At 37.3% G+C, this 19,260-nt stretch overlaps 1 protein-coding gene across 2 annotated transcripts in view; it reads left to right on the top strand.

Moving 5' to 3' along the window:
- The window catches only part of GLRA3 (glycine receptor alpha 3), a 155,572-nt gene that overhangs the window by 22,052 nt on the left and 114,260 nt on the right, over positions 1 to 19,260 (top strand). For both annotated transcript variants that reach the window (XM_029203388.1, XM_029203389.1), the window contains exon 2: positions 8,018 to 8,145. In XM_029203388.1, the coding sequence (XP_029059221.1) occupies positions 8,018 to 8,145 (128 nt within the window). The remainder of the gene's footprint in view (positions 1 to 8,017; positions 8,146 to 19,260) is intronic.

Genomic DNA, 19,260 nt, shown 5'->3' with positions numbered 1-19,260 from the left:
TACTACTGAAGCCCACGTGCCTAGAGCCCGTGCTCCGCAACAAGGGAAGCCACCGCAATGAGAAGACCACACACCGCAATGAAGAGTAGCCCCTGCTTGCTGCAACAAGAGAAAGCCCACACACAGCTACGAAGACCCAACGCAGCCAAAAATTAATTAATTAATTTAAAAAATAGAATAAATAAGATAAATAAAAATAAAATATTGGCTTATAAATTTAATATCTGAGTGGCCTGGGAAAAAACCTCTTTACCTTAGTGTCTTCATCTGTAATACATAGGTAATAATATCTAACTAGAAAAGTTGTTATGAGAATAAAATGATATCATATATATACATGAATCCTGTGCCTGAGAGATCAGGAAGCAGCTACCATTTTTATTGTTAGGTGAATTTAAAATAACCCAAGCCTCATCAAACTGCAGAGAGAAATGAGATTGCTTTAAAATGATAATCGTATTTCACTGGCACATTGCTCACAGTGGGAAGAATCAAGATCCCAGTACCCTTTTAATTTTGAGTTATTTCTCTGAGCCTCCAAGGGTATTCTAGAATAGTTATTTTATATTCTTCCACTTTGGCCTCTTTTTAAAATAATTAATATTAAACAATCAACTTAAAGCCTGCTTCACTGCCTGTGTCATCATGGCAAACAATTCGTCCTCTTCTAAGGCAGGATGCTTTAGTGTGAAATGCTCAAAACATCACGTATTCTCAGATGTTTCAGTTTCTCTTTAGTTCTCCCATAAAGAGACTAAAGCCATAAAGAATTGGAAAGAATGTTCATCTCTTCAATTCTGGGTTTTATTTTTCAAACTGTGGGCTTGAAATATCAATTGCTTGTGTCTGCAGCTCAGAAAGTTCCAAATAATAGTAACTGTGACAATTTTTTTTCACTAAGAGTTGTAACCCCATAGGACTGGTTTATAAAGCTAGAGAATACATAGTCAACTGTCTTTCCCCCTTATACCCCAAACCTTCTCTGCCTCAAGAGTCTGGGCACTGATTTATTCCCCATAAGTCACTGTGCTTCTGTGCAAATCAACTCATGAAAATAGATGCACAGAGATTTGTGGCCCTCGTGCCAAGACTCATCTCAAACCCATATTACGTTTCCTAGCTACAGCTTTCATATTTTCTCTCAATTTTAAGGTGCATTTAGCAGAGTGAAATAAGTATGGACAATGATATTAAATCCATCTTTACAGCATCTCTATTTAGTAGTTATTTCTGCCCTCCAAAAGTGGATATATTTTACTTTCTTGTCTCATTAAAGAGGAAGGGAGGGGATAGAAGGGGAGGGGCAGGGACTTATCTTTTTGATGGATTTTGGTATTTGATTTTAATGCTTAAAAAATATAGGCTTCTGCCAGTCTCTCAGAAATTGAAGTCTCTCAACTTTCAAGTGACAAGTCATTATAAAAATAAGAATATATAAGATTCTTAAGTGAAAAATGTGTTAATTGATGGGAATGTGTATGAGCCCACATAGAGTTTCCAAGAAAGTTAATAGTAAATTCAGTACTTGGCACAGCATAGAAAAGACAAGCCAAGTGTGGGAGCCAGGCAAATTTGTGCAGAGATTGTTTTGAGATTTTCATAAATAAAAGACTTCTAAAATATCCAAAGATGCTTCCTTCAAAAATACTGATCATGAGTCATTTGCTAACAACTTAGTAACTTGCTATAAATATGTTGAAAGACGAGGTTTAGACAAAAAAAAAATGGACTTCATAATAAAGTTTCTTATCCAAAATCCATTCTAGGGACTTCCCTGGCGGTCCAATAGTTAAGACTTCTCCTTCCACCGCAGGGGATGCGGGTTTGATCCCTGGTCCGGGAGCTAAGATCCCACAAGCCTCAGGGCCAAAAAACCAAAACATAAAACAGAAGCAACACTGTAACAAATTGAATGAAGACTTTAAAAATGGTCCACATCAAAAAAAAAGATCTTAAAACAAAACAAAAACCCCAAAAATCCACTATAAATGCAACTTAGATTTCTTCTTACTGCCTCCCCCTAACCTGAGTTTTTTTTCCTTTTAAGAATTTTTTTTTTTTATACTGGAGTATGGTTGATTTACAGTGTTGTGTTAGTTTCAGGTGTACAGCAAAGTAATTCAGTTATGCGTATACATATATCTATTCTTTTTCAAATTATTTCCCGTTTAGGTTATTACAGAATATTGAGTAGAGTTCCCTGTGCTACACAGTAGGTCCTTGTTGGTTGTCTATCTTATATATTGTAGTGTGTGTATGTTCATCCCAAGCTCCTGATTTATCCCTCCCCCTCCACCTTTCCCCTTTGGTAACCATAAGTTTGTTTTCTAAGTCTGTGAGTCCATTTTTGTTTTGTAAATAAGTTCATTTGTATCATTTTTTAAAGTATTCCGCATGTAAGTGATATCATAATGATATTTGTCTTTCTCTGTTGGACTTACTTCATTTAGTGTGATAATCTCCAGGTCCACCAATGTTACTGCAAATGGCATTATTTCATTATTTTTAATGGCTGAGTAATATTCCATTGTATATACGTGCCACATCTTTATCCATTCATCTGTCGATCTGTCTTGGCTGTTGTAAACAGTGCTGCAATGAACATTGGGGTGCATGTACCTTCGAACCATGTTTTTGTCTGGATATATGCTCAGGAGTGGGATTGCTGCATCATATGGTAGCTCCCCCCACCCTGAGTTTTAACAACTTAAGAAAAATGTTTTTGAATATGTAAGTATAGATGATATTGACTATTTAAAAATTAGAGTAAGATCTCAGATTGGTCACACAGAGCCTCATACTGTGTATGTATATTTATTACTATAAGCTCTCTTAAATGATTACAGTTGTCTGAAGACAGTCTACCATTTTTCCTACGGTGCTAGTCTCCATGGTGCTAGATATTACTGTAATAGGAAGAAAGTTCTAGGAGAAATATACCAGAGCAAGAGTTGTAGGTGATTAGAAGTCTCCCCATATGCACAGATTCCACCATTTTCAGAAGCGAAGGGATAGCCTGTGTAGAAATGCTTTTCAGCCAAATACCCAATGTAATTTTGCCAACAGTAATTCCTTTTGAGTCAAAACTGTGAATCTTTAGAAATAAAATCAATTGTCCATAAGTCATTGAATGGCTCTCGTGTCACTGAAAGAAATATAACTAGTAAAGAAATCTGGACTATTTCTCTGCTCAGAATTTTCTCATTTATTAATAGGTATTATCATGCAGAGCTTGGTTGTGAATCCCTGTTATAAAACATGAAGGTTTTGCTCTAAGTGGCAGGAACAAAGGAGCCAGCCTATCATTCTCCTCACTATAATCTCACTTCCCAGCTTCTGTGCTCTGATCCTTCCCAAGGATTCTCTGTAGAACCCAAATGGGCCCAGACAGAGTAATCTATTGAACTGTGAACAGTACAGATTCAAGTTTGTGTTATACATACTTACCATTCCTAACAGAGTGCTTTGCACCTAACAAATTATATGAGAACTCAAAATTCATTGTTTCAACATTTAACAGATATTTAAATACATTTTGGCATGAGAAAGTATATCTTTACAATTTTATTGTTATAAGTTGCTTTAATTGTATTGTTAGTAAACCTCTCAGCTTATACAAGTCTTTAAAAAGTTTATGTATTATAATTTTAAAATAATTTATCATCTCTTACCTACCTTCACTCCATCTCAGTCCAATGTGTATTTCATGTATTCTTCTCAAAGTTCATTAATCAAATTATATTAGGGATTTTATTAATTTTTAAGTATAACATCAAAAGAATGTCTCTTAATAGAATATTTACTGGTATTTAGTCAATTACAAGTGTTGACTATTTGTTATGGGGAAACCCAGAAGGTAAACTCTGTATCTTTTCTTTTGAAAGCAAATCTTTACATTACTTATGAGAAAAGATTTTTTTTTAGAGTCTTACAAAATAGTATTATGGGAGTTAGCTGTTACCAGGAGTGACTACAATTATCCAGAGAGAAAGATGGATGGAGCTGTGAGGAGTGTGGCTCTTTAAAACACAAATACAGTAAAAACAAATATAAAAAGAAATCTAGGAACACACTGTCAGATCAGTGATAGCAAAATTGTGGAATACCGACCTCTGTAAATTCCCTCCTCTGTAAAAGCAGTGAGAAAACTGTCAAAAAAAGTGACAATCAACTTGTTCAGAACTCTGGTAATTAATCAGAGATGTGCAGTAATCCACGAATTAGTTTAATCAAGAAAAACATCTGAATCTTGGTAAGAACAGTGGGATTTCTGGTGTTATAACTTGCCCTATTCCCATCCCCCTGTCTCGAGCTCCACGGTAGCATTGTAAGCCTATAGCCTACAATAACAGTAAAAACAGCAGCCTGGCAGGTACCAGAGGGGACAGAATGGAGTTTGAATTCCTTTAAAACCATATTCTTGGAAAATTGTCATTATTTGACCTGTCTGGAGGTTTTCTGGAATACCTCACTCGCAAGACTTTTATTTGACCTAACTTGGAGCTTACCCTTTCCCGGAGATGTTTGTCAAATTTTTAACTTCATGAGTACCTGAGGCAGTAGAGAACAGTGGGTGCAGACTAACCATGAATCTTAAAAGAAAAAGCAGCAGAATGATATGTTCATAGGGGTTTAGAAAAGCTCCACATATTCTTGGGCATCTAGAAGTCCACACATTATGTACAAGGCTGTGAGCATTCAGTATGGTGGGCTGAACTGCATCCTTCCAAAATTTCACATGTTGAAGTTCTAACTCCCAATACCTCAGAACATGACTTTATTTGTAGATAATTAAGATATAATGGAGTCAAATTGGTGGACCCTAATCTGATATGACTGGTGTCCTTCTAGGAAGAGATTAAGACATAGACACACAAAGAGGAAGGACCATGTGAAGACACAGAGAGAAGACGGCCACCACAAGCAAGGATGGAGGCCCTCAGAGGAAACTAGCCCTGCCAACAACTTGATCTTGGATTCCTAGCCTCCAGAATTGTGAGAAAATTAATTTCTGTTGTTTAAACCACCCAGTCAGTGGTAATTTGTTAAGAGAGTCCTGGCAAATGAATACACCCAGGGCTGTATGCATGCTCAGGAAGAACCCAGAGAGACCCTGAATTCTCAACTCTGGGGGCCTTTGGGCCCTGTGTAAATAGGAGGTAAAGGCTAAGGCAGATTTGTCAACTGCCTGACTCAAAGTTGAAGCAAAACCCCATGAACTCAGGACCCCCAGCAAATACTATGAGATTTATTGGTCCTGGGAATTAAAAAAAATCCCTGTCCAATTATTAGCTGATCTCTAAGCTAAGTGAAAAGATATCGCATAGTCATATACGATAAATAATATAGACTTTACAGAATTTCTTCAGAAAAGTCAATTACTAGGCAAAGACCATAAATCAGCTATTTTAAATACATTCAAAGAGCTAAAAGAAACCATGCCCAAAGAACTGGAGAGAAAGTATGACAATAATATCTCACCAAATACAAAATACCAACAGAGAGATAGAAATTACAGAAAGAACAGCAGAGAAATTTTGGATTTGAACGGTAGAGTAACTAAAATGCAAAATTCACAGGAAGGCTTCTTTTAGTTTCCTCTGACTGCTGTAACAATTTACTACAAACTGGGTGGCATAAAACTGCAGAAATTTATTTTCTCAGAGTTCTGGATGCCAGAAGTCTGAAATCAGTTCACTGGGCCCAAAACAAGATGTGAGGAGGACCATGCTCCCTCGGAGGTTCTAGGGGAGACTCAGTCCCTTCCTATTCCAGCCTCTGTTGAACGCCGGCATTCCTTGCCTACGGCCACATCACTCTAATCTCTGCTTCTCGGCCACACTGCCTTCCCTCTTCTGCCTGCCATCAAATATACCTCTGCATCTCTCTTCTAAGGATACATGTCACTGCATATAGGGCTGACATGGATAACCTATGATAATCTCCCCCATTCAGTGCAAAGTGTGAGGGAATGCCAATTCAGCGTACATAGTTAACTATAATTTTTTTTTTAAAGTAGGGAGACACAGTATTACTGGTTCAGAGCCAGGTAAGTTGGTTTATTTGTTGGTGAAAGAATGTACTATTTTCTGACAACTGAAAGGAAGGGTTTTGCAAAGGAAATACAGGGAATAGTTTAGAAGCAGTAATATGTAGCTAGGAGAGCTCTGACAATGCCTTCTTCTGCCTGCTGTTCTTGGGCCATGGAAAGTGGACAAATGCTGCTTAAGAGGGCAGGTAAAAGTTACTTAAAACCAGATGGTAGAAGAAAGTTCTGGAGTTATTGAGAGGAGAGGAGCGTTGTTTTTCCTTTCATGATGATGATGATGACATTAGAATAAACTTTCCAGGGATCAGCATGGCAAGGAGTTCAACTGACTAGTAATAATCAGAGATAAAGGCTTACAAAGTAATATGGAACCAGAAGAATAGGGAGAGAAGAAGCTTCTGTTTAGAGAGAAAGAAAGAAAGACAGAATGAAAGTTATTGAGAAGATAAGTGATTCAGAATGTCCAGAACTAGATAGATCCTCTAGAACAGGGCAAGAGTTAATAGGTGCTGTTAACTGTGATACTATACTTTCAGAAATATTGTTCTCACATTACCACTGATACTGGATTTTACCATTGTGATTATGAATTACTGAATATATGTGTGTGGTAGACGATTTAATGGTGATGGCTCTAAGGTTTATTTTCCCTTCTTATTAAACATTCTGGCAGGAGGAATTTAATAACTTGATACTGCTGAGAGTGACCACAAAGCTTCAGGGTTTGGCGAGGCTCTAAGTTGAGTGACAGAGCTGGGAGGACGTGATGACTGACAATCGCAGGAAGTAACGTCAGGTTGAATATAAATATTTCAAACAGATGTGTGTTCAGAAAGCCTGCTTCACTTTTCTGAGCAAACTCTGTGGATAAAAAGAATCATTTGATATTAGCAAGTAGGCCTAGACCTTCTGGGACCAACCTAGGTAAATGAGGAGCTGGTCGGGGGTTCAGTCATTTGTGGGCTTCTAGGATGAGCAGCTGCAGAAAAAGGCAAATGTTTGAATGAAAAAAATACAATAACCCTTTAACTTTCCTGGACACAGGTTCTCTTTCCATAATAGCCAACTGCACAGACCACATTTATGGTAATTTCTCAAACTCCATGCACAAATTTTAGGTCTGAACAAAATGTACTGTGTATGAATGACACCAAGTGAAAGCAGAATGAATTGAACTGAGTATGTTACTAATATAGGAAGCACTCACTCTAATTGAAGAAAAGAACATTGTTGTTTAACCTATAGGACCGAAGTTTTATTACTGTTGAGAACAATTCTTAAAACTTGAAAGGTGATGTTCTTTTCCTCTATAAAAGCAATAAGAATTGTATTTCACAGCTGAACTTTCATATTTTCTTATGTCTGAACAACTTAGGATAATTTTAGCTAAAAATTGCAATCAGAAATCAAATTTGGATAAATACAAATTTTGGAAGCCTAATAATTTGGAGTGGCTTTGTTTCCAGACTTAACTCAAATATTGTCACTACTGAATACATGTGAAAAATTATAAATTCTGACTGTAAATCTATAAATACCTATCTGTCACTATGATAATATTCACTATACAGTATATAAACCTTTTTTTTTTGTTTTAGTGTTTTCAAACCGTATTTTTTTTGTGTGTGTGTGGTACATGGGCCTCTCACTGTTGTGGCCTCTCCCGTTGCGGAGCACAGGCTCCGGACGCGCAGGCTCAGCGGCCATGGCTCACGGGCCCAGCCGCTCTGCGGCATGTGGGATCGTCCCAGACCGGGGCACGAACCCGTGTCCCCTGCATCGGCAGGCGGACTCTCAACCACTGCGCCACCAGGGAAGCCCCAAACTGTATTTTTTTGTTTTATTGAACTTAAAGTTTTGTTTTTTTGTTTTTTTTTGCTTAGCATTTTTATTTTCTATTTCTAGGTAACAACTGTTAGGAAGACTTTTTCTTTGGGTAAAATCTGTATTATTTTTTCTCATTTGCAGCTTGGTTGCAACAAAGGAAACAGATAGTGCAAGGTCTCGAAGTGCCCCAATGTCACCTTCTGACTTTCTGGATAAATTAATGGGAAGGACGTCGGGGTATGATGCAAGAATCAGACCCAATTTTAAAGGTAATTGTTTTACTTACTAGAATATGTGACATGTGTTTTATTTTTTATTATGTTTTAATATCTTTATTGGAGTATGATTGCTTTACAATAGTGTGCTAGTTTCTTCCCTATAACAGAGTTAATCGGCTATACATATACATATATCCCCATATCTCCTCCCTCTTGCATCTCCCTCCCTCCCACCGTCCCTATCCCACCCCTCTAGGTGGTCATAAAGCACCGAGCTGATCTCCCTGTGCTATGCGGCTGCTTCCCACTAGCTATCTATTTTACATTTGGTAGTGTATGTAAGTTCATGCCACTCTCTCACTTCACCCCAGCTTACCTTTCCCCCTCCCCATGTCCTCAAGTCCATTCTCTACATCTGCATCTTTATTCCTGTCCTGCCCCTAGGTTTGTCAGAACCTTTTTATTTTTTTAGGTTCCATATATATGTGTTAGCATAGGGTATTTGTTTTTCTCTTTCTTGACTGACTTCACTCTGTATGACAGATGATGAAACAAGATAAATTTTCAAATTGATTTCCCCCCAAATTCTAAAGCTTATTTCCAATAATCCTCCAAGCACTATATTGGTCAAAGATATGCCTTAAAAGAAGAAATATATTCTCATGTTAATAGCTCTCACAATTAGTCTTCTTTGGACCATACAACATTACATTAGTTTGTGTACAATCTCATGATTTGATATTTTTATACACTATGAGATGGTGATTGCAATGAGTTTAGGTACCATCTGTCACCATACAAACTGTTACAACATTGTTGACTATATTCCCTATGCTGTACATTACATCGCCATTGACTTATTTATTTTACAGCTGGAAGTTCATAACTTTTAATCTCCTTCACCTATTTCAGTCATCACCCTACCACCTTCCCCTCTATTCCCTTGTCTATTTTCTTTCTCTTTTAAAAAATGTGCCTACTGAATCAAATGAACTAATTTAAAGTGGATATTATATATGCTTTCCCTTCCAATTTGTCAAAAACCAGGAATTAATACTGTGAGATTTTAGGGGCATGTCTATCAATAATGTGATATTCCACTAGTCTAAGTTTTTTTGAAAAAAATAAAGGAGCAAAATTAACTATATATTTTTTAAAAAAGAATAGGAACAGAAATTTGCCAAACAGATGTGACAATATATTACAATAACTTAAATGATTTAGTATTCACTTCTTCATGGATTAAAAAGAAATTTTTTTTTTTTTTGGCTGTGCTGTGCAGCATGCAGGGCCTTAGTTCCCCGACCGGGGATGGAACCCATGTCCCTGCAGTGGAAGCACGGAGTCCTGACCACTGGACATGGATTAAAATCTTAATGAAAAAAAAAAAAACAACCTAGAAAATACCTAGATAACTGATCAGACAATAGGAAAATGTTTTTAAAATATAAAATTATTGAGAAAAGTCTGTATGTTTGACCTTTCAGGAATTTATAAATTTCGTACGAGGAAAACAAAAAATCTTAGTAGAGACATTCTCAGACAATTTGCAGAAGATAAATTAGAATATTCAACCTAATTAACAATCAATGAAGTGCAAATTATAATAATGTGACAGCATTTTCGCCTTTCAAATTATCAACATTTAACAATAATATTACTGATAATTATTTCAGTCTCAAACACATTATTATAAAATTTATTTCTGGAATACTGATTTTAAATTTGTGATTGTTTTCACAAATACATTTACATTAAAACAAAATTTACCTTCCAGACCATAGAAAAGAACAATTATTAAAAAACTATAAAATGACTTTATTAAAATGTAACTTTGGGGCATCCCTGGTGGCGCAGTGGTTGAGAGTCCGCCTAACGATGCAGGGGACACGGGTTCGTGCCCCGGTCCGGGAAGATCCCACATGCCGCAGAGCGGCTGGGCCCGTGAGCCATGGCCGCTGAGCCTGCGCGTCCGGAGCCTGTGCTCCGCAACGGGAGAGGCCACAACAGTGAGAGGCCCGCATACCGCAAAAAAAAAAAAAAAAAAAATGTAACTTTGTATTTGCTCTTTTATATACTGCTAAGTTTGAAAAACTCTAGATGTAGACATTTTTCTTTAAACAAAATTATGATACTTATTTGTACTATTTTGCATCATTTCTCTAAAATAAGTACACCTTTTAAAAATCCTATTTGTTTGAGAGAAAACACTGCAGTAACAGGCATAAGCCACACAAACTGCAGGAAGGTTGTGTTGCACATTGCCAGGCGGGTGTTATTTTGTATGTTTATCTGTTTGTTGTTTTATGATAATAGTAAAAATCGTGGACCTGAATTGGGTAAAAATTAAATTGTCCAAAAATATTAGTGATGAATAGCCTCAGCAGACCTTCAGCACAATTCTACTTCTTTGAGGCAAACACTCCAAAAGGAAAATTGGTCACTTCCAGTGAGTTTAATCTCTTTGATGGCTTTCCAGGCCTTTTACAAAGAAAGTGCTATGAAAGTTCTTTGCACTAACTAGACCGCTAATTGGATGCCTCCATTCTTGCATTCTACCTCTTCTGTTTTTCTTTTCTGCCCGATAATTTCTCTTTTTTTCCTGCAGGAATAATTATGTTTATTCATCTTGTTCACTCTCTTGAATCCATTAGTTTTCTTGCATGTGTTGGAAATGCTTTGCCGTTGAGGAAGGGCTGAGTTGATTTGCCCGGGTGCTGATACATGTTTTGTCTGCTGTGTATGGAGAGAGATAGTTTTCTGCTGTTTCTCTCTCTGGGAAAGGAAATCTGACAGAGATGATACTGCCCTGGGCACAGCTTTGCTTTAGGTGAGTGTTGAGTGGCAAGGCTTTGCTCTGGGGTTCTCCAAATGCCAGAATAGCGATGACTTTCGTTTTGAGGTCCTGGCAGGAACCCTGTTTTCCCCAGTAATTTTTTTTTTTTTTTTGCAAAGAGAAGTTGAATAAATTCTGGGAATCTAATGTATAGCCTTGAGATTATAGTTAACAGTACTCTATTATAGACTTAAAAGTTCTCACCACAAAAAAGAAACAGTAATTATGTGATGGTGGAGGTGTTAGCTAATGCTAAAGTCATCATCTTATTGCAGTATCAAATCAACGCGTTGTACATCTTGAACTTACACAATGTTGTATGCCTTTTATATCTCAATAAAGCTGGAAAAAGAAAACATTTAAAAAGTCAGCATTGCTTACAGAATCATATTATTTCCAATCACCTTAATAAGCTATGTTTGCAAAAGGAAAAAAAAAAAGTTATGTGCATCCTTCAAACCCATGGAAATTCCAGGCCATCCCGGCTCTAGGGGACTATGAATAAGGGAGCAGGGAGCTTCCTGAGACAGGCGTCTATGGCCTCCCCTGCTGCCCAATCTAACTACCCACCTCCTTTCCTGTGGATGATGACCCTGAACTTTGTGCCTCTTAGCACTTAGCTTCCTTCTCCATGCAGTTCTAATCATCATTTATTTTAGACTTTTCTCTGTTTTGTCTGTCAACCATTTTCTTCTGCCTTCTATATTTTATGTGATTAAACCAATTCTGACTTTCCTCTCGTTCTCTTTGGTGTGATATATCTAGTCTCATTTTTATTCAATAATATCATTTTTATGCATTTGGAGAGAAGAAAACTATGCTCGATCCTCCATCCTGAAATAGAAGTTTCCAGGAATCATTGGAAACTGGAAACCAGTTTAACAGAAAAAAAGCAATTGCATAGAAAATAAAAGTAAATCCATAGACAATAAAATATTATTTAACTAGACTGTCTACCAGCTTTTTCTAGATTTTGTTTCTTTCCTTTGACTCTATTGTTTAGGCGCTCAGTTGGTCTTTGATAACCTTAAAACTAATTTGGATTCAGGCAGAAAGTACTCTGTCAGCAATCACCTGTTTGTGTATTCCTCCTATATATTTATTGCATTTTCGTTAGGTTTTATCATTCTGCCTCCAATGACCATTCTCTTTATCTAGAAATAACATTGTTCGCCTTCACTATGTCTCTGTGGTTTCTGTCTTTTCATCTGTAATATTTCTCTATATTAATCCTTTTCTCCCACATCACAAGTGCAATTTTCATAGTCTCTTCTGCTATAACTCATTCTATCCCCAGAATGGAATGTGTACCTATTACTCATTTCTGCACATATTTTTTTTCAGGGAAAGTGTTAGAATCTTCTTTATCCATTTTAATTATTCCTATCCATCCAGATACAATGCTTCTTGAATAAAATTCACAGTTATTTTTTGAAAAAACTGTATTTTCTATTTTCATTTTTATGTAATACAAGGTCATTTTAACAAGAAAAATCTCTTAAAAATAAGCCTTTCTCGAAATTGAGTTATTTGTAATGAGGTGGATGGACCTAGAGTCTGTCATACAGAGTGAAGTAAGTCAGAAAGAGAAAAACAAATACCATATGCTAACACATATATATGGAATCAAAAAAAAAAATGGTCATGAAGAACCTAGGGGCAAGATGGGAATAAAGATACAGACCTACTAGAGAATAGACTGGAGGATACGGGGAGGGAGAAGGGTAAGCTGGGACAAAGTGAGAGAGTGGCATGGACATACATACACTACCAAAAATAAAATAGATAGCTAGTGGGAAGAAGCCGCAAAGCACAGGGAGATCAACTCGGTGCTTTGTGACCACCTAGAGGGGTAGGAGAGGGAGGGTGGGTGGGAGGGAGGGAGACTCAAGAGGGAAGGGATATGGGAACATATGTATATGTATAGCTGATTCACTTTGTTATAAAGCAGAAACTAACACAGCATTGTAAAGCAATTATACTCCAATAAAGATGTAAAAAAAAAAAGTTGAAAACTTCAAAAAAAAAATAAGGCTTTCTAAAACTGTAGATGAACACCTGAAATGTTCACAGATTTAAATTCTGCACCCTGTATTTTTAGATTTTGTTTGATTCTTTTTTTCTTTTTTTTTCAACATCTTTACTGGAGTATAATTGCTTTACAATGTTTTGTTAGTTTCTGCTGTATAACAAAGTGAATCAGCTATATGCATATATATATCCCCATATCCACTCTCTCTTGCATCTCCCTTCCCCCCCCACCCTATCCCATCCCTCTAGGTGGTCACAAAGCACCGAGCTGATCTCCCTGTGCTATGCAGCTGCTTCCCACTAGCTATCTGTTTTACATTTGGTAGTGTATATATGTCCATGCCACTCTCTCACTTCATCCCAGCTTACCCTTCCCCCTCCCCGTGTCCTCAAGTCCATTCTCTATGTCTGCATCTTTATTCCTGTCCTGCCCTTAGGTTCATTAGAACCATTTTTTTTTTTTACATTCCATATATGTGTGTTAGCATATGGCATTTGTTTTTCTCTTTTTGACTTACTTCACTCTGTATGACAGACTCTAAGTCCATCCACTTCACTACAAATAACTCAGTTTCACTTCTTTTTATGGATGAATAATATTCCATTTTACATATGTGCCACATCTCCTTTATCCATTCCTTTGTCAATGGACACTTAGGTTGCTTCCATGTCCTGGCTATTGAAAATAGTTCTGCAATCAACATTGTAGTATATGACTCTTTCTGAATTATGGTTTTCTCAGGGTATATGCCCAATAGTGGGACTGCTGGGTCATATGGTAGTTCTATTTTTAGTTTTTTAAGGAACCTCCATACTGTTCTCCATAGTGGCTATATCAACTTACATTCCCACCAACAGTGCAAGAGGGTTTCCTTTTCTTCAGACCGGTGTGAGGTGGTACCTCATTGTAGTTTTGATTTGCATTACTCTAATGATTAGTAATGTTGACCATCCTTTCATGTGTTTGTTGGCCATCTGTATATCTTCTTTGGAGAAATGTCTGTTTAGGTCTTTTGCCCATTTTTGGATTGGGTTGTTTGTTTTTTTGATATTGACCTGCATGAGTTGCATGTAAATTTTGGAGATGAATCCTTTGTCAATTGCTTCATTGGCAAATACTTTCCCCCAATCTGAGGGTTGTCTTTTCGTCTTGTTTATGGTTTCCTTTGCTGTGCAAAAGCTTTTAGGCTTCATTAGGTCCCATGTGTTTATTTTTGTTTTTATTTCCATTTGTCTAGGAGGTGGGTCAAAAAAGATCTTGCTGTGATTTATGTCATAGAGTGTTCTGCCTATGTTTTCCTCTAAGAGTTTGATAGTGTCTGGCCTTATATTTAGGTCTTTAATCCATTTTGAGTTTATTTTTGTGTATGGTGTTAGGAAGTGTTCTAATTTCATTGTTTTACATATAGCTATCCAGTTTTTCACACCAATTATTGAAGAGGCTGTCTTTTCTCCATTGTATACTCTTACCTCCTTTATCAAAGATAAGGTGACCATATGTACTTGGGTTGATCTCTGGGCTTTCTATCCTGTTCCATTGATCTATATTTCTGTTTTTGTGCCAGTACCATACTGTCTTGATTACTGTAGCTTTGTAGTATAGTCTGAAGTCTGGGAGCCTAATTCCTCCAGCTCCGTTTTTCTTTCTCAAGATTGCTTTGGCTCTTTGGGGTCTTTTGGGTTTCCAACAAATTGTAAAATTTTTTGTTCCAGTTCTGTGAAAAATGCCATTGGTAGTTTGATATGGATTGCACTGAATCTGTAGATTGCTTTAGGTAGTATAGTCATTTTCACAATTTTGATTCATCCAATCCAAGAACATGGTATATCTTTTCATCTGTTTCTATCATCGTTAATTTCTTTCATCAGTGTCTTATAGTTTTCTGCATACAGGATTTTTGTCTCCTTAGGTAGGTTTATTCCTGGGTATTTTATACTTTTTGTTGCAATGGTAAATGAGAGTGTTTTCTTAATTTCTATTTCATATTTTTCATCATTAGTGTATAGGAATGCAAGAATTTTGTGTGCATTAATTTTGTATCCTGCTACTCGACCTAATTCATTGATGAACTCTAGTAGTTTTCTGGTAGCATCTTTAGGATTCTCTATGTATAGTATCATGTCATCTGCAAACAGTGACAGTTTTACTTCTTTTCTGATTTGGATTCCTTTTATTTCTTTTTCTTCTCTGATTGCTGTGGCTAAAACTTCCAAAACTATGTTGAATAATAGTGGTGAGAGTGGGCAACCTTGTCTTGTTCCTGATCTCAGAGGAAATGGTTTCAGTTTTTCACCATTGAGAATTATGTTGGCTGTGGGTTTGTCATATATGACCTTTATTATGTTGAGGTAGGTTCCCTCTGTGCCTACTTTCTGGAGATTTTTTATAATGTATGTTGAATTTTGTCAAAAGATTTTTCTGCATCTATTGAGATGATCATTATGGTTTTTCTCCTTCAGTTGGTTAATATGGTGTTTCACATGATTGATTTGTGTATGTTGAAGAATCCTTGCATTACTGGGATAAACCCACTTGATCATGGTGTATGATCCTTTTAATGTGCTGTTGGATTCTATTTTCTAGTATTTTGTTGAGTATTTTTGCATCTCTTTCATCAGTGATATTGGCCTTGTTTTCTTTCTTTGTGACATCTTTGTCTGGTTTTGGTATCAGGGTGATGGTGGTCTCGTAGAATGAGTTTGGGAGTGTTCTTCCCTCTGTTATATTTTGAAAGAGTTTGGGAAAGATAAGTGTTAGCTCTTCTCTAAATGTTTGATAGAATTCACCAGTGAAGCCATCTGGTGCTGGGCTTCTGTTTGCTGGAAGATTTTTAATCACAGTTTCAATTTCAGTGCTTGTGATTGGTCTGTGTATATTTTGTATTTCATCCTGGTTCAGTCTCAGAAGGTTGTGCTTTTCTATGAATTTGTCCATTTCTTCCAGGTTGTCCATTTTATTGGCATATAGTTGCTTGTAGTATTCTCTCATGATCCTTTCTATTTCTGCAGTGTCAGTTGTCACTTCTCCTCTTTCATTTCTAATTCTGTTGATTTGAGTGTTCTCCCCTTTTTTCTTGATGAGTCTGGCTAAGGGTTTATCAATTTTGTTTATCTTCTCAAGAACCAGCTTTTAGTTTTATTGATCTTTGCTATTGTTTCCTTCATTTTTCATTTATTTCTGATCTGATCTTTATGATTTCTTTCCATCTGCTAACTTTGGGGTTTTTTTGTTCTTCTTTCTCTGATTGCTTTAGGTGTAAAGTTAGGTTGTTTATTTGAGATGTTTCTTGTTTCTTGAGGTAGGATTTTATTGCTACAAGCTTCCCTCTTAGAACTGCTTTTGCTGCATCCTATAGGTTTTGGGTCGTCGTGTTTTCATTGTCATTTGTTTCTAGGTATATTTTGATTTCCTCTTTGGTTTCTTCAGTGATCTCTTGGTTATTTAAGAGTGTATTGTTTAGCCTCCATGTGTTTCTATTTTTTACAGTTTTTTTCCTGTAATTGATATCTAGTCTCATAGCATTGTGGTCAGAAAAGGTACTTGATACGATTTCAGTTTTCTTAAATTTAGCAAGGCTTGATTTGTGACCCAAGATATAGTCTGTCTTGGAGAATATTTCATGTGCACTTGAGAAGAAATTGTATTCTGTTGTTTTTGGATGGAATGTCCTATAAACATCAATTAAGTCCATCTTGTTTAATGTATCATTTAAAGCTTGTGTTTCCTTATTTATTTTCATTTTGGATGATCTGTCCATTGGTGAAAGTGGGTGTTAAAGTCCCCTACTATGATTGTGTTACTGTCGATTTCCCCTTTTATGGCTGTTAGCATTTGCTTTATGTATTGAAGTGCTCCTATGTTGGGTGCATATATATTTACAATTGTTATATCTTCTTCTTGGATTGATCCCTTGATCATTATGTAGTGTCCTTCTTTGTCTCTTGTAATAGTCTTTATTTTAAAGTCTCTTTTGTCTGATATGAGAATTGCTACTGCAGCTTTCTTTTGATTTCCATTTGCATGGAATATCTTTTTCCATTCCCTCACTTTCAGTCTGTATGTGTCCCTAAGTCTGAAGTGGGTCTCTTGTAGACAGCATATGTACCAGTCTTGTGTTTGTATCCATTCAGCCAGTCTACGTCTTTTGGTCGGAGCATAATCCATTTACATTTAAGGTAATTATCAATATGTATGTTCCTATTACCATTTTCTTAATGGTTTTGCGTTTGTTATTGTAGGTCTTTTCCTTCTCTTGTTTCCTGCCTAGAGAAGTTCCTTTAGCATTTGTTGTAAAGCTGGTTTGGTGATTCTGAATTCTCTTAGCTCTTGCTTGTCTGTAAATGTTTTAATTTCTCCATCGAATATGAATGAGATCCTTGCTGGGCAGAATAATCTTGGTTGTAGCCTTTTCCCTTTTATCACTTTAAATGTGTCCTGCCACTCCCTTCTGGCTTGCAGAGTTTCTGCTGAAAGATCAGCTGTTAACCTCATGGGGATTCCCTTGTATGTTATTTGTTGCTTTTTCCTTGCTGCTTTTAATATTTTTTCTTTCTATTTAATTTTTGATAGTTTGATTAATATGTGTCTTGGGATGTTTCTTTTTGGATTTATCCTGTATGGGAGTCTCTGTGCTTCCTGGACTCGACTGACTATTTCCTTTCCCATGTTAGGGAAGTTTTCAACTATAATCTCTTCAGATATTTTCTCAGTACCTTTCTTTTTCTCTTCTTCTTCTGGGACCCCTATAATTCGAATATTGGTGCATTTAATGTTGTTCCAGAGGTCTGTGAGACTGTCCTCAATTCTTTTCATTCTTTATTCTGCTCCCTGGCAGTTATTTCCACCATTTTATCTTCCAGCTCACTTACCCGTTCTTCTGCCTCAGTTATTCTGCTATTGATTCCTTCTAGAGTATTTTTAACTTCAGTTATTGTGTTGTTCATCACTGTTTGTTTGCACTTTACTTCTTTCAGATCCTTGTTAAACGTTTCTTGTATTTTCTCCATTCTGTTTCTGAGATTTTGGATTATCTTTACTATCATTACTCTGAATTCTTTTTCAGGTAGGTTGCCTATTTTGTCTTCATTTATTTGGTCTTGTAGGTTTTTGCCTTGCTCTTTCGTCTGTAACTTTTTTTGTCATTTCATTTTTTTGGATGGGTGGTGCTGTATTCCTGTCTTACTGGTTGTTTGGCCTGAGGCATCTAGCACTGGAGTTTTCAGGCAGTTGGATAAAGGTGGGTCTTGGTGCTGAGATTCGGCCCTCCAGGAGGCCTCACTGATTAATATTCCCTGGTGTCTGAGGTTCTCTGTTAGTCCAGTGGTTTGGACTCAGAGCTCCCACAACAGGAGCTCGGGCCTGACCTCCAGCCTAGCAACCAAGACCCCACAAGCTGCATGGTGTGGTACACACACAAAAAAAAAAAGAAGGAAAGAAAGAAAAAAAGGAGCAGTACAATATCAAAGAATAAAAAACAAAATAAAATTACAAAGATCAAAAATATATTAGGGGCTTCCCTGGTAGCGCAGTGGTTGAGAGTCCGCCTGCCGATGCAGGGGACACGGGTTTGTGCCCCTGTCCGTGAAGATCCCACATGCCACGGAGCGGCTAGGCCCGTGAGCCATGGCCGCTGGGCCTGTGCGTCCGGAGCCTGTGCTCCGCGGCAGGAGAGGCCACAACAGTGAGAGGCCCACATACCGCAAAAAAAAATAAAAATAAAAAATATATTAGGAAAACTAGAAATATAATTGAAACAACTGCAACAAGGTAGAATAAAACCACAAGAGAAAAAAAATGGGGGTTCGGGGGGAACAAGCCAAAAGGAGAGAACAATAAAGTATAAAGAATAAAATAAAATTAGAAAAATAAAAGATTTTTTAGGAAAAATAAAAATATAAATGAATCAATAAGAATGAATCAACAAGGTAAAACAGAGCCGGAATGTAAAAGAGGAAAAAAGAAAAAAAAAGCCTTGCTAGTGGGTGTGGAGTTTAGGTAGGGGGTGGAACTTAGGCAGTGGTGGGGTTTAGGCTGGGGTGGGACCTAGGCGGGTGGGGGGCGGTGATGTTTGAGCGTGGGGAGGGGCCTCTGCTTAGGACCTGCGTGGAAGGGGAGAGGCAGCACGTTGGAAGGAGGGCCTCTGGAGTGTGGAGTTCTGGAGTTTGGAGGTGGGGCCCTGAGTGAGGGTGTGTGTGTGGGGCTTAGGCCCAGCGCGTTGGAGGGGGTCTCAGAGGGGGTCTCCGAGTGTAGAGGTGGGGCCCTGGGTGGGGGTGTAGGGGTGGGGCTTCTGCTCTGCACG

Source organism: Monodon monoceros, unplaced genomic scaffold (genome assembly GCF_005190385.1).
Source record: "Monodon monoceros isolate NGI ecotype Baffin Bay Population unplaced genomic scaffold, NGI_Narwhal_1 Super_Scaffold_5, whole genome shotgun sequence".
NCBI classification, from domain to species: Eukaryota; Metazoa; Chordata; class Mammalia; order Artiodactyla; family Monodontidae; genus Monodon; species Monodon monoceros.
The sequence above is the reverse complement of the archived record's forward strand: the minus strand, read 5'-3'. Positions and strand labels throughout refer to the sequence as shown.